Source organism: Myotis brandtii, unplaced genomic scaffold, assembly GCF_000412655.1.
Source record: "Myotis brandtii unplaced genomic scaffold, ASM41265v1 scaffold78, whole genome shotgun sequence".
In the NCBI taxonomy this organism is placed as follows: domain Eukaryota; kingdom Metazoa; phylum Chordata; class Mammalia; order Chiroptera; family Vespertilionidae; genus Myotis; species Myotis brandtii.
In genome coordinates this window covers 1,639,195-1,651,607 of record NW_005371131.1, presented here as the reverse complement: position 1 = coordinate 1,651,607, position 12,413 = coordinate 1,639,195, and the positions used below count along the sequence as shown (strand labels likewise).

The window sequence follows — 12,413 nt, the reverse complement described above, 5'->3', positions numbered from 1 at the left end:
TCAGGAGAGCTGCTGATTCAGCAGCCACATCTGCTGAGTCCCCATAATGAGCTCCCCAGCCCGCAGAAAACGTTCCCCTTCCCCCAAGCCCTGACTGTCCTGGGCCACCGGTCACCACGCTCCATTTCTCGCAGCTGGGGCTCTAGGCCTGACCACTGGCTACTGGAGGGGGGTTTCTCTAACCCGAGCGCTGGCTTCATCTTGCGTCCCAGCACCCAGCGCGCATGCTGTGACTTTTATGTCCAGCCCTCATTCAGGCTCCGGGAGTCCCCCAGGTCTGGGCTGAGCGCGTGGAACCGTATCCGTATCCCGGAGTCATGGCTGTGAATGGACATTGGTAAACTTTCATGAAGTGGCCACTTCCTTCTCTGAAAGGCCCTGGTGTTTGTTTTTGAGCCCTTGAGCCTTTTTTCAGCATTCCATCCCCTCCTCACTGTCAGAATGTCACTTGACTGTCACTTGCTTCCCATGGCCCTTAGCAGTTTTCTGCTTCCTAACCCGCTGCTTAAAATCTTTGCTTAAAATCTCTGAGTTGCTAGCTTTGGTGAGCTCTCAAAGCAACTAGCAGGAGGGTGGGCCCCGGATGCTTCTCCAAAAACAAAAGGTATATATACACCGGCTTGAGGGCCTGGGCTGGGGCTGCCCATTCAGTGACTGTTTGTTTACTCACAGGCTGGGAGGCTGGAGGTGATGTTCTGAGACGGAGAGGTCACTTCAGGCATTTCCTGCTGCTCAAGGGAAGGTGTGAAGAGTCGGTCTCCTCCTCCCGGGTGGGGGTGGGGGTGGGGGAGACACGGGAACCGCAGCAGCAGCAGGATGGGAGCCCACTGCTGACTGAGTGTCTGGCCTCAAATTACACCGTCTCAGAGCCCAGGCATAAAATTAGCTGCGGTGTTCTGTGTATGAGGAGCCAGAGAAATACCCAATTCAGCAGAACCACGGAGGGGACAGAGGGGAGGGAGAGAAGGGGTCCAGTGTGGCTGAGTCAGGGCCATGGGAGGCTTCCTGGGGTCAAGGCGAAGGCAAGACTTAGAGAAGCCTGGGAAGATGAACTTGAGGGCGTGCCCTACCCAGCACACACACGCACACACACACACGCACACATGCACACACACAGTGACACTGTAAACAAGAATAAGAAACTCGACGTGTCCGTGCACTTTTCATGCATTTTCCTCATGAATTGTCACTACAGCCCCATTTGGTAAGCCTGTTTCACAGATGAGTAAACATGGGATCGGAAGGACTTATGAGCTTGTCCAAGTGATAAGGGCAGAAATAGAATACTGGGACCAGCCATAATTGCAAGAAATATTCATCATGAGCTCTTAACTCTGATTGTTTTGTTCTGATTAAAGGAGGCACATTCTAAGCTGGCTGGGAGTTGCATGTGGGACCTGGGAGCTCACCTGGACATGCAGCCCATCCTCTCCATCCGGGAGCTGCCTATTATCATGGAGAGATTAACAGCCGTGTCACAGAAACCAGAATCGCCAGCCCTTTGAGACCCCCAGCCTTTGCATGCACGCAGGCCTTTGCAAATCTCAGCCTGCGTTAGCTGTGAACTGCCCATTTGGCAGACCCTTTTGTCTACTTTCCCGAGTAATCTTTGTCCTTCTGCCCAATGTAAGCAGCTGGCTTATGGGGAGAGTCAGAGCACATGTTGTGGATGGCCTGCTGCTCTCCCATCCTGCCGGCAGCATTGGAACAAACGCTCATGTGATTCCACCCTGTCTTGCTGAGCTGGCTCCAGTAGTGCCAGGCAGCCCGGACCCCTTGGTTGTGTGGTTACACCAGTTCACGTGGCATAAACGTACTCATGTTTATGCTCACTGTGCACCCACTGAGACTTGAGCATCTGAATGTCCTCTCACACTCACAGCCACCACTGGACACACACCCACACTTGCCCACACAGTTGTGTGTCTTCATTTGTATGTTACTGTGGACAAAAAGGGGCCCCATACTGACCCCAACAAGCTCAGGGCAGGCCTACATGGTGGGACCTACAAACTCAGAGCGTGGAAGTAACCACATAGCATGGTCCGAACAAACCAATTCCTAACTAAAAGGGGGCCCTGGCCGGGAGTCACACCCTAGGCCAGCCGTGGGCAAACTACGGCCCACAGGCCGGATCCGGCCCGTTTGATATATTAGTTCACACAAACACTCCATCCATGCTTTTGTTCCGGCCCTCCGGTCCAGTTTAAGAACCCATTGTGGCCCTCGAGTCAAAAAGTTTGCCCACCCCTGCCCTAGGCCCATAGTAGCTTCCCTCACAAAGGTCCATCTTGACCTTAAGTGAGCCTGTCTGCTGTCTTTTCGCATCTAAGATCACATAACTTTGTTTTTTATATATTTTTATTGATTTCAGAGAGGAAGGGAGAGGGAAAGAGAGATAGAAACATCAATGATGAGAGAGAATCATTGATCAGCTGCCTCCTGCACGCCCCCTACTGGGGATCAAGCCCGCAACCCAGGCATGTGCCCTTGACTGGATTTGAACCCGGGACCCTTCAGTCCGCAGGCTGACGCTCTATCCACTGAGCCAAACCAGCTAGGGCAGGATAACAGACCTTTGAAATGTCAGAGTAATCTCCTTTTCCACTCCTCAGAACACAGGCCACAGGACCCCTCATTGTTATTTTGTTCCCCAAATACCATCTCTGTGTGCTGTTAATGTTAATTATTAGCTGTCTTGTACCTGCCACTGTAAAAGAGGTATATGTCTCTCCATTTTACTTTTTATCCAATGCCAGTGATTTCCCCCTTTGCTTCCTCCCACTTCCCCAATCTATCACCCATGGATTTCACGTAACCCCTTACGCCTTCCCCTGTTATCCTAATGGATAAAATAAGCTGCAAAACTGCCATGGGCATTTTCTCAGTCTTTTGAGATGTTGCTTCCTAGAGATTGTCAGCAGTTCGGCTCAAATAAACTATAAAAGTTCCCTACAGGTTTGGATGTTCCCTACGTCGACATTTACGTACAACAATACATGTTCACAACTATACACATAGGATAATACACACAACCACATGCCAGGCTGGATCACACTTGCTTGCAAAATGTGGTGTCGCTTCCTGTCATCCTGACCCCACTTCGAACTAGCGCCTCCGTGTCCCTGGCCATGGGAGGTGCTTACACCTCTGGGTACTTACCTGCTGCATCTGCCACGCTCAACCCTGCCTGTTACTGCTCCTTGGGTTGCCTCCTCCTCCACACTGGCAGCCTGAGACAACAGTGACTGAGCTGGAGTCGTTGTCTGTTTTATTTCTAGCTCTTCAGGAGTGAACTCTTTATTTCGCACGTTGAGTCTACAAGCTGGGCTCACCGCGTAGGTGTTCTCCGCGTGGTGGGTAACTCGGGGTTGCGTGCCTGCACAGGCTCGTGGACTCCAGGCTATGTTGATGTCTCTCTCAGCTTTGGAGCTCTACACCGAGCGGAGAGCTCAGATCCGGGGCTCACACAAGTGCATGTTTCAGGCTCGACACTCTGACCTGGTGTCTCTAATCCTTAATCCACCCATGGCTGGGAGAGAGCACCTCAATTCCTGCAGCGACCCAGGCTGATGGTGGGGAGATTCTGTCCCTCTAATCGGTTCTGACACCCGGCTTCCTACTGGGAGCTCAGCTGAGCTTCCTACCAATGCCAGGACCATCGCCTGGACCCAGACTCAGATTAGCATTGAAATCTCGACCCCAAGAGCTTTGGCTTTCCCATGGGGTGTGGGGCAGCAGCCTCTCACTGGTATAGTTTCCTCCTCTCTTAGAGCCTGAATTAAATATATATATTTTTTTCTTTTGAGCTGGATACTATATGTTTAAAATACTTAAAAATATATTATGCCACATATTTTATGGCTGGAGGAGGATGGGAAATGTCACCTGTGTTTACCCTGCCATCTTGACTTTTCTCTGTATTCCACGTGCCCTGCTCAGTACATAGTTGGCTGAGCATCTCTCTCCCTTCTTCTCCCATCTGGTCCTCTCCTCTGTCTCTGCCCAGCTCTGCCCTTACCTCCCAAGGCGTCCATAAGGACCTGGCTCCAGAGCCCTGGGCCCTGGCCGGCCCGGGGAGGAGAGGGACTGCTCTTCGTTCGGGCCTGCAGGGCTGGGCCCAGAGCACACTTCCTCCCGGGCACTCTGCTCTGCCCTGACTCTATTTGGGGCAGCAGGTCCCTTGGGGTGCCTGGGTGGAGCAGAGACGAGGTGCAGACAAAGGCTTGAGGCTGCCAGCTGCTCTCCATTCTTGGAGCCAGACAGTCCTCGGGTCTGAGGGTGGCGCCTGTCCTCAGGCCCTTTGTCCGGGAAATGACAAAGGGCCCGCAGAGGGAGACCCCGGCTCCAGGCTCCACCCGCTGGCGTTGACCCCGGACACCCCTGTCCCGGTCCTGGGGTCCGAAGGCAGCACGAGTCAGAAGGGCCCCTTCTGTGATCCATGGGCGCCCAGGCAGGTCTGCGTCCTCGCCGGCGTACTCTCGCGGTCCTGCTGCGCATCTGCCATGCGGCCTGAGTGTGAGCGGGTGTGACAGGCTGGGGCCGCGGGTGTGGCCGTGGCCTTCTCGGCGAGCTCCCTTCCGAACGTCGGTGGAGCGCTTGCCCTGTGCGGACACTGGGCGAGCCGGCGGGCAGTCATTAAACATATAAGCGTGCACACAAATACGAAACGACAGCGGGTTCCAGCTGCTCTGAAGTGGAAGGACCGGGATCTGGGAGAGAACGTCACAGGGAGGCTCTTCATTCAGGGTGAGGGGTGGGGAAGGCCTCGCTAAAGAGGCGACTTCCAAATCCAAACCGAGCCTTAAAGGAGCAGGGAAGGGCGTTCCAGCAGCGGAACAGCATGCACAACGGCCCTGAGGGGCAGGCATCTTGGAGCCTTCTCGAAAGGGAATGGAGGCCGGTGTGGGAAGGAGACGGCTGGGAGAGGGGCCAGCGAAGCCAGCGGGACCTTCAGCACTGCAGAGGGAGCAGGGCTGGGAGTGTGGACTCCTAGTGCAGGGCGAGCAGCTGAAGGGTCCCAGCAGAGAAGGGTGTGATCGGGTGTGCGTCAGGGGCTCACTCTGGGTGGCAGCCCTGCAGAGTATGGGCCGTGCCAGGCCTGCGTAGGCCCGAGGCTCTAGGGATGAGGAACTATAGCCCGGAGCTCCAGGGGCAGAGGAAGACAGAAACATAAACTAACCTCCACAGTCTAGTATGACAGAGGGGCCCGTGAGCACTAACTCTGTTGGGGAAACCGGGGGGGCTTCCTGAAGGAGATGGCATTTGAGGGGAGCTTGAGGGATGGCGGGCGTGGTAGAGGCCAGCACTCCAGGCCCAGGGAATCACTTGGGTGCGTGGGTTTGTTTTGATGAGGCCAAGGAGGAGGAGTGACTCCCCAAGGTCACAAGGGCCCGTGGTGGCTAAGCCAGCACCGAGACCCTGTCTCTGACGGAGTGGGGCTCTCTGATGCCCACCTGAGGCCTGGCAGCAAGAACTGGCCTCGAGGAAGTTCCCAAAGGCCCCAAATCAGTGGCCTCCTGGAAACCGGGCATCTGGGGGTGTGCGTTTCCCCAAATCAGCGCAGCTGGGAGGTGGGGAAGAGGAAGCATGGGCCACTGGCCAGACCCAGAGCCTGAAGGAGGGGCCTGTGCTAGCCCTGAGAGACGCGGGGGTGGGGCCTCCCCACGGGCGGCTCCCTGGGACTCCTGGGACCACAGCCCAGATGCAGGGTGGCTGGAGGGAAGTGAAAGGCGAACTCAGTCTGGGCCTGGCTGGGCGAGACCCTCCGTCTCCCACTCTCCTGGACCCCTGACGGCCATGGCCGTGGCCCAGCAGCTGCGGGCTGAGAGGTGAGTGCAGGGTGCTGCCCTCGCTGGGCCTCCTCACTGTTCCCAGCAGGCCCGGGGTCAGAGGTCGGCTTCCTGCAGCCCCTTAATAATAACAAAAGCTGAGAGGCGGAGTTGAGTCAGAACCTAAATACTCAGAAATGTAGAGTCTTGGAACTATTTTAAGGAAACTGGGCTGCGGTTTCACCTCCCTCAAGCACAGATGAAGACTTGAGGCTCAGAGATGAGCAGTGACTTCCCCAGAGTCACACGGGAGTGGGTGGCAGGGTCCGGATGGGGACTCAGGTGATCTGTCTCCCAGGCTGGGCTCACTGCTCCACACTGTGGTCAGGAATGGCTTTTCATGTTTTATTCAAACAGAACACAGAATCTGGCTTGTTCTCCCTCTTTATCCAGGGCTTGGCTCAAATGTCACCTCCTCCCAGAAGCCTTCCCTGACTGCCGCGTCACTGTTCTTTGACCCCTTGCCCTGCTTTCTTTTTCTGTACCGTCTTCATATTACTGCAATGCTATTCGAACTCATTTGTTTTCTTGACCACTGGCTCCCCCTTTAGAAGCGAGTTTGACGAGGGTGCGGTATTTGTCTCTTTTGGTCACTGCTGTATCCCTAGAAAGTAGAACAATGCTGGCAGGAGCTATGCTGAATGAATGAATGAATGAATGAATGAGTGGACCTTTGAGTTGGAAAATGTTCTCAGGTCCTTCTGGTCCAGTCCTGTCATTGTACAGATGAGAAAACCGAGGCTCAAGGGGGATAGAGAACTTACTTGGGGCACAGGGAGTCAGTGGCAAGGCCTGGGCTTGGAGCACAGCCTCGCCAGCGCTTGGGTTCACCTGTAGCAGCATTTTCTGAATGTTCCCAGCCTGTGATCCAAACTGTGGGGGATCTGAGGACCCTGGGCTTGGCTCCTGCCCTCCTGGAACAGCAGGTGACATCAGAAAAAGAGCCTGCAGACTCTGAGGAGGTGACTCCGAGGGTCGCTGGAAATGCGCCCGGATGGTGTGGGCTGCAGTGGGCAGCAAAGGGCCGTGGGGGCATCAGGCCGGAAATGGAACCTGGGGGGGCGGTCTCCGGGTTTGGATGGTGGGAGGAAGGCTTGTCTGCTGTGTGCCGAGGGCGGGGCGGGAGAAGCCGGTGTTTACAGGGCAATCAACAACGGCCTTGGTGAGCCACAGAGCTGGTCTGGGCGCTGGGGTGAGGTCACCCCCCAAACCCCAGCCCCTCTTCCCCACAAGTTCTCCTTGGAGACTGGGCCTGACACGCACACTCGAGCCTTCAGGAAACAGCTGCTGTTGGAGCCAGTGGCACTTCCCATTCCTCAGGGTACGTGGGTCAGAGACATGGCTCCCTGGCCCTGTTCAGCTGCCCGTGGCCCTCGGAGAGGATGGTGCCACCCCAGCCCCGGAGCCACTGGCTTCCCTGCCCCGAGGCCTTGTTTGAGAGTGGGACCCGCGGGCGTTCTGCTTGAGGGCAAGGCAGAGGGTCCAATGGGCGGGCGACAGGGTCCCCCAGCGGGACTCTCTAAGACCCGAGCTGCCCGAAGATGGAAAGGGCTAAGCGAGGGCAGTGAGTTTAGTTCCAACAAACGTGTTTTGAGCACCTACTGTGTGCAGGAACCACAAAACTTAAACTAACTGCCGCCCAAGGGTCTTTCCAACCTTCGGCCTCACCTGTCCAGGCTCCCGAGTGGACTTTGCATGAACAGCACGCGTGTGTATGAGCCCTGAGCATCCTGGGCCGAGCGGGCTCTCACTTGACTTCAGTTCTGAGGGGTCCTAACTGAGGTCTCCAGGGGAATGGTTATTTTAGGGGCACATCCGGTTGGGGTTGCTGCACCCCCGCCCCCCACCCTGGCAGCTTCCTGGCTCTGCTCAGCAGGCAGTCAGACCATCCCCACCCCGCCCACCGGAGGACTTGCTCAAGCACAGACACAGATAGTGGCCCTTGTTGAACACCTACTGTGTGCCCAGTGCAGTTCTGAGCGCTAGGGCTGCAGAGTGGGCAAGGTCCCTGCTCTCATAGGGGTTCTCTAGTGGGGCCTCCTGACCCTCCTGTGATGTATGTGCACTTATGACCCCCATTTTACAGAGGGGGGAGGAGCCAGAGCACAGAGAGGAGTCCGAGGGTACTGGGGGTTCGGGTCTCCCCTTCTGTCTGTGCTCTCCTGCCCTGGGTATGCACACATGGGCTGATGCCCTCCCGTCATGGCGTCTCCTTCACCCCCACCACCCGGGGCAAGACACACGGGCCCTTCGGGAGTGGGCCCTGCCGTCCTCTCTCATTGCTTCTCCCGCCAGCTCTGTGCTCAGATGCACTCAGAAGACCCCCCTCCCCCCACTGCGGATCCTTGAACTTGCCCGCTCACAGGGCTAGGGCCTTTGGCACTCAGAGTTCCCCTGCCTGCCACCCTGTGGCCAGTTTCTCTTTCTTTTCTGCTGGCCAAGGAGGCTTCCGGGAAGAATTCCTCCTTAGCCCCCCTCAGGCCCATGGGCCCTCATCCTTGCACCGCGCCCTTCTTTTCTCCTGATGGGCGGGCCCCCCTCCTAGAAGCGGCTGCTTGCCCGCAGCACACTGACTCTCTGAGGGACGGACTAACGGCCAGGCTCCTGCTGCACCTCTGCCCATGGGATTCTGTCATTGTGAGACCCAGGCAGGCAGAGGCCGGTCCATGTGCTCAGAACCCTCCGAGCTGCGGGGGGCGCCTCCAGGGGTTGGCTCCTATTATTACTTCAGATGGGGAGCCTGAGGCTGGGCAGGGCTGGGATTGATCTGAGTTCATCTTCAAACCAGGGACAGCCCTGCCTCTTGGGCAAGCTTGTCAGCCTCTCTGTGCCTCAGTTCCCTTGTCTGTAGCAAGGGGACCCCGTCTTAGAAGAGCGCCTGGAGGGGGCTCAGGAAATAGTCAGCCGTGGTTACGCTTGCCCAACCTGCCCAATTCCCTGCTCGCGGCCGTTTTCACCCCTCCGGTTCCTTCCTGCCCAACCCGGCCACTGCGATGAAATACCCACGAGAGGCACAGCCTCAGGGGAGCGTGCGGAGGAGGAAGTTTCTCCCAAGGGTGTCACCACAGGGCATGTGTGGAAAGTGAGTGGGGAGGCTGCCAGTGGCCACAAGTGACTCTGGGAGTGGAGGGGCTTTCCTCTGCCCGCCCACTGCCCCCCTGAGACACCCCCCCACTCCGTCCCATGGCAGCCTCCTGCGTCCCGTCCTGAGGTAGCCTGAGATGCCAAGCAGCCCAGTCACCTGGGAACCAGCAGCGGCTGGGCCTGGGTGTGCAGACTTTGAAATCATTTCTCCTGAAGTCCTGGTCAGCTCTGAGGCTTCGGAGGTGCAGCCCCTGCCCCGGCTCCTCCCCTGTTTCCCAATTGCTACCACAGCAGAGTCACAATTGCTTCTAGTTTCCTCATCTGTCCACGCCTCCGCTGGCTGGCTGCTCCCCCTCCCCCTGTTCCTCTCAGCTCCTCCCCCTGCGCACTGCTCTTCGGTGAGGGTCTTTGCCACAGTCACCGAGGTCCTCACCTCTCCCTCTGCAGCTGAGATGCCCCCAGCCCAGCTCCAGAGCCACACACCAGCTCTTGCTGGACCCTGAGCTGGGTGCCCAAGAGGCCTCTCAAATGAGCATGCCCGAAACGGAGTCCATCAACACTGCTCCCCTCCCACCATCCTGGTCAGGATATGGGTGACATGTGGGTGTCACTGTTGACACTGCTGTTTCTTTCATCTCCACATCCAAACAATCCCCAAGCCCTGCTGGTCATAACTCAGGAATGACGGGCAAATGGGTGGTGTGTCTACTGGAAATGCAGAAGGCTGCAGGGAACAGAGGAACCGGATAGCAGGTTAAAACACAAGGGGGGGGGGGTGTTACTTATTTATTTCTTTAATAACAAGAAGCACAGAGGTTCGCAGCTGGTTCTGCGGCTCAGTGACTCCAGGACCAGCATCTCAGAGATCCCGTTGGCATCCCTCATGTTTTTGCCTCATGGATGCAATGTAGCTGCTGCAGGTCCAGATGTCACACCTGCCTTCAAGGCAGGCCGGAGGGAGAAAAGGAGGAGACCATGCCGGCCTTGCCCCTCTCTCTGGGTCAGGAAAGCAAACAGTCTCCAACAGGCCCCTGCCACAGAGTCCCTCTGAGGTCTCATTGGCCAAAACTTGTCCCAGGGCTGCTCCTAGCTGCAAGAGAGTCTGGGAGACAGCAATGGGATCTGTACGTTTGGCTCAGCCCAATCATGACCTGTCACCTTGGAGCTGGGCACATCGCCATCTTGAACAACACTGGAACCTGGTCAGTAGTGAGGAACAAGGGACACAACAGATGAAACCGTGTCTGTCGGCCAAGAGTGGTATCTCCTGTTTCTGTCCTTTCCTCCTGTCCCCGCTGTCGCATCACCTCCCGGTCAGGGCACTTCAGAGCCTCCCAGTGGTGCCCTGTCCCTTCCAGCCTCCGATCTCCTGTCTCCTCCACACGGCTGCCTGAGTCGGCCTCCCAAAGCCAGATCATACTGTTTTCACTCCCTTCCGAAGCCGTGCTGGCTCCCTATCGCCTGTGGAACTCCCTCAGCTCAGCACTGGAGCCCCTCCTCGGCCTGGCCTCAGCTGCCTGCTCAGCCCTGCTGACATCGGGCTCCAGCCACAGTTGACCTGGGCCCAATCCTCAGGCCTCAGAACCTTAGCATATGCTGTTCCCTCTGCCTGGTGGATTCCAGGTCTGTGTAGACCCAGCTCAAATGTCCCCTCCTCTGTGACATTTCCCCAACCTGGGCATAACAAGCCCTTCTCTCTCTGGGGCATGTGCTCCTCTGCTCACCGCTGTGACCCGGGGCCGAGAACAGGATCGGATACGGGAGGTGCTTGATGGGCTGGTCCTGGGTAGGTCAGGCAGCCGCAAAGTGATTTGTTAGATTTTAACTCGGCCGTGGGTACATGTCCCATCTCCAGAGGCCCTCACCCCCGAGGTCTGGTCTGCGTGGTGGCTCGGCCGGAAGGGGGTGTCGTGGGGCCTGGCCCGGGAGGGGGTGTCATGGTGGCCTGGCCCGGGAAGGGGTGTCATGGTGGCTCAGCCAGGAGGGGGTGCCATTGGGCCTGGCCCAGGAGGGGGTGTCGTGGGGCCTGGCTGGGAGGGGTGCCGTGGGGCCTGGCTGGGAGGGGGTGTCATGGGGCCTGGCTGGGAGGGGTGCCGTGGGGCCTGGCTGGGAGGGGGTGTCATGGGGCCTGGCTGGGAGGGGTGCCGTGGGGCCTGGCTGGGAGGGGGTGTCATGGGGCCTGGCTGGGAGGGGTGCCGTGGGGCCTGGCTGGGAGGGGGTGTCATGGGGCCTGGCTGGGAGGGGTGCCGTGGGGCCTGGCTGGGAGGGGGTGCCGTGGTAGCCCGGCCTGGAATGCGTGCTGAGCGAGGAGTGCGGACTCACCGGGCTCGCTTTGCCCGCTGCCTCACACCCAGTGGCCCCTGAACAGATCGGGCCGCTGACAGGCTCCTTTTCCTCCTCAGCGACTTCGAGCAGCTTCCCGACGACGTGGCCATCTCAGCCAACATCGCTGACATCGAGGAGAAGAGGGGCTTCACCAGCCACTTTGTAAGAGAGACCCCTGGACCCTCACCCTCTGACCTCTGCCCTCTGCCCTCTGAACCTTAACTCTCCCGTCTCTTACTTTCCACCCAGTGGTCCTTCTGCAGGGCGGTTCTGCCCTCAGGGGGCGTGTGGCAGTCGGTACCCTCAGGCATTTTTATTGTTACCACGTGGGGTGGGGGCGCTACTGGCACCCAGGGGGTGGAGGCCGGGGATCCTGCCCCACACGCCGCCGTGCACAGGACGGCCCACGACCCAGAATCATTTGGCCCAAATGTCCTCCTGAGGTCGAGAAACCCTGCTCTAACCCTGGGAGTCCGGAGCCGCCCCCTCCCCTGCCCCTGGCCTCCAAGGTCCTACCCCCTGGCCTCTGTCCTAGGTTTTCGTCATCGAGGTGAAGACGAAAGGGGGATCCAAGTACCTCATCTACCGCCGCTACCGCCAGTTCCACACCTTGCAGAGCAAGCTGGAGGAGCGGTACGGGCCCGAGAGCAAGACCAGCCCCCTCACCTGCAACCTGCCCGCCCTCCCAGGTAGGCCGGCCGCTCCCAGGCCTGCTGCGGGCAGAGCTGGCCCCTGGCCGAGGACAAAGCCATGTCCACCTGCCCCCTCCCAGCTCTGCGGACACTGCTCGGTGTCCTGTGCTGGCCCACGTGGAAGCAGACACTGATCCACGCCCTCCCCTGGCAGCACGGCTGCCCTCTGGCTCCAGCCTCAGAGCCCTTGACTTCTATGCACTGAGGACCTTCACGCTTCAGTCCCCACCAGCGGCCATGCCATGGTGTGGAATGCATGAGTCAGGCTTTATGTGTCTCCCTTGTTAAGCACACAGACTCATCTTGCAGCCCTCGCTCTGGCCCCTCCATGAGAACTGCCTCCTGCCTGCGCAGTCCTGGCTCCCCCGGGGCCCATGGCTCCCCCTCCTTCGCTGCTCTGCTGAGAGGCTGTGGGCAGCACGGCTCTGCTTCTGGACAGCCCCTCCCCCCTCGCCCCTCGCCCCCTGCCCTTCCTCCCCAC

General features: G+C 58.3%; 1 protein-coding gene across 2 annotated transcripts in view; it reads left to right on the top strand.

Annotated features, from left to right (window-relative positions):
• Nucleotides 1-5,624: 5,624 nt before the first annotated feature.
• Nucleotides 5,625-12,413, top strand: part of NCF4 (neutrophil cytosolic factor 4, 40kDa) — a 29,996-nt gene continuing 23,207 nt past the window's right edge. Inside the window, exons 1-3 of one of the 2 annotated variants that reach the window (XM_005883239.2) lie at nt 5,625-5,831; nt 11,318-11,402; nt 11,776-11,929. In XM_005883239.2, the coding sequence (XP_005883301.1) occupies nt 5,800-5,831; nt 11,318-11,402; nt 11,776-11,929 (271 nt within the window). In that variant the 5' untranslated portion in view covers nt 5,625-5,799. The remainder of the gene's footprint in view (nt 5,832-11,317; nt 11,403-11,775; nt 11,930-12,413) is intronic. The other variant, XM_014530861.1, reaches the window with a different exon arrangement.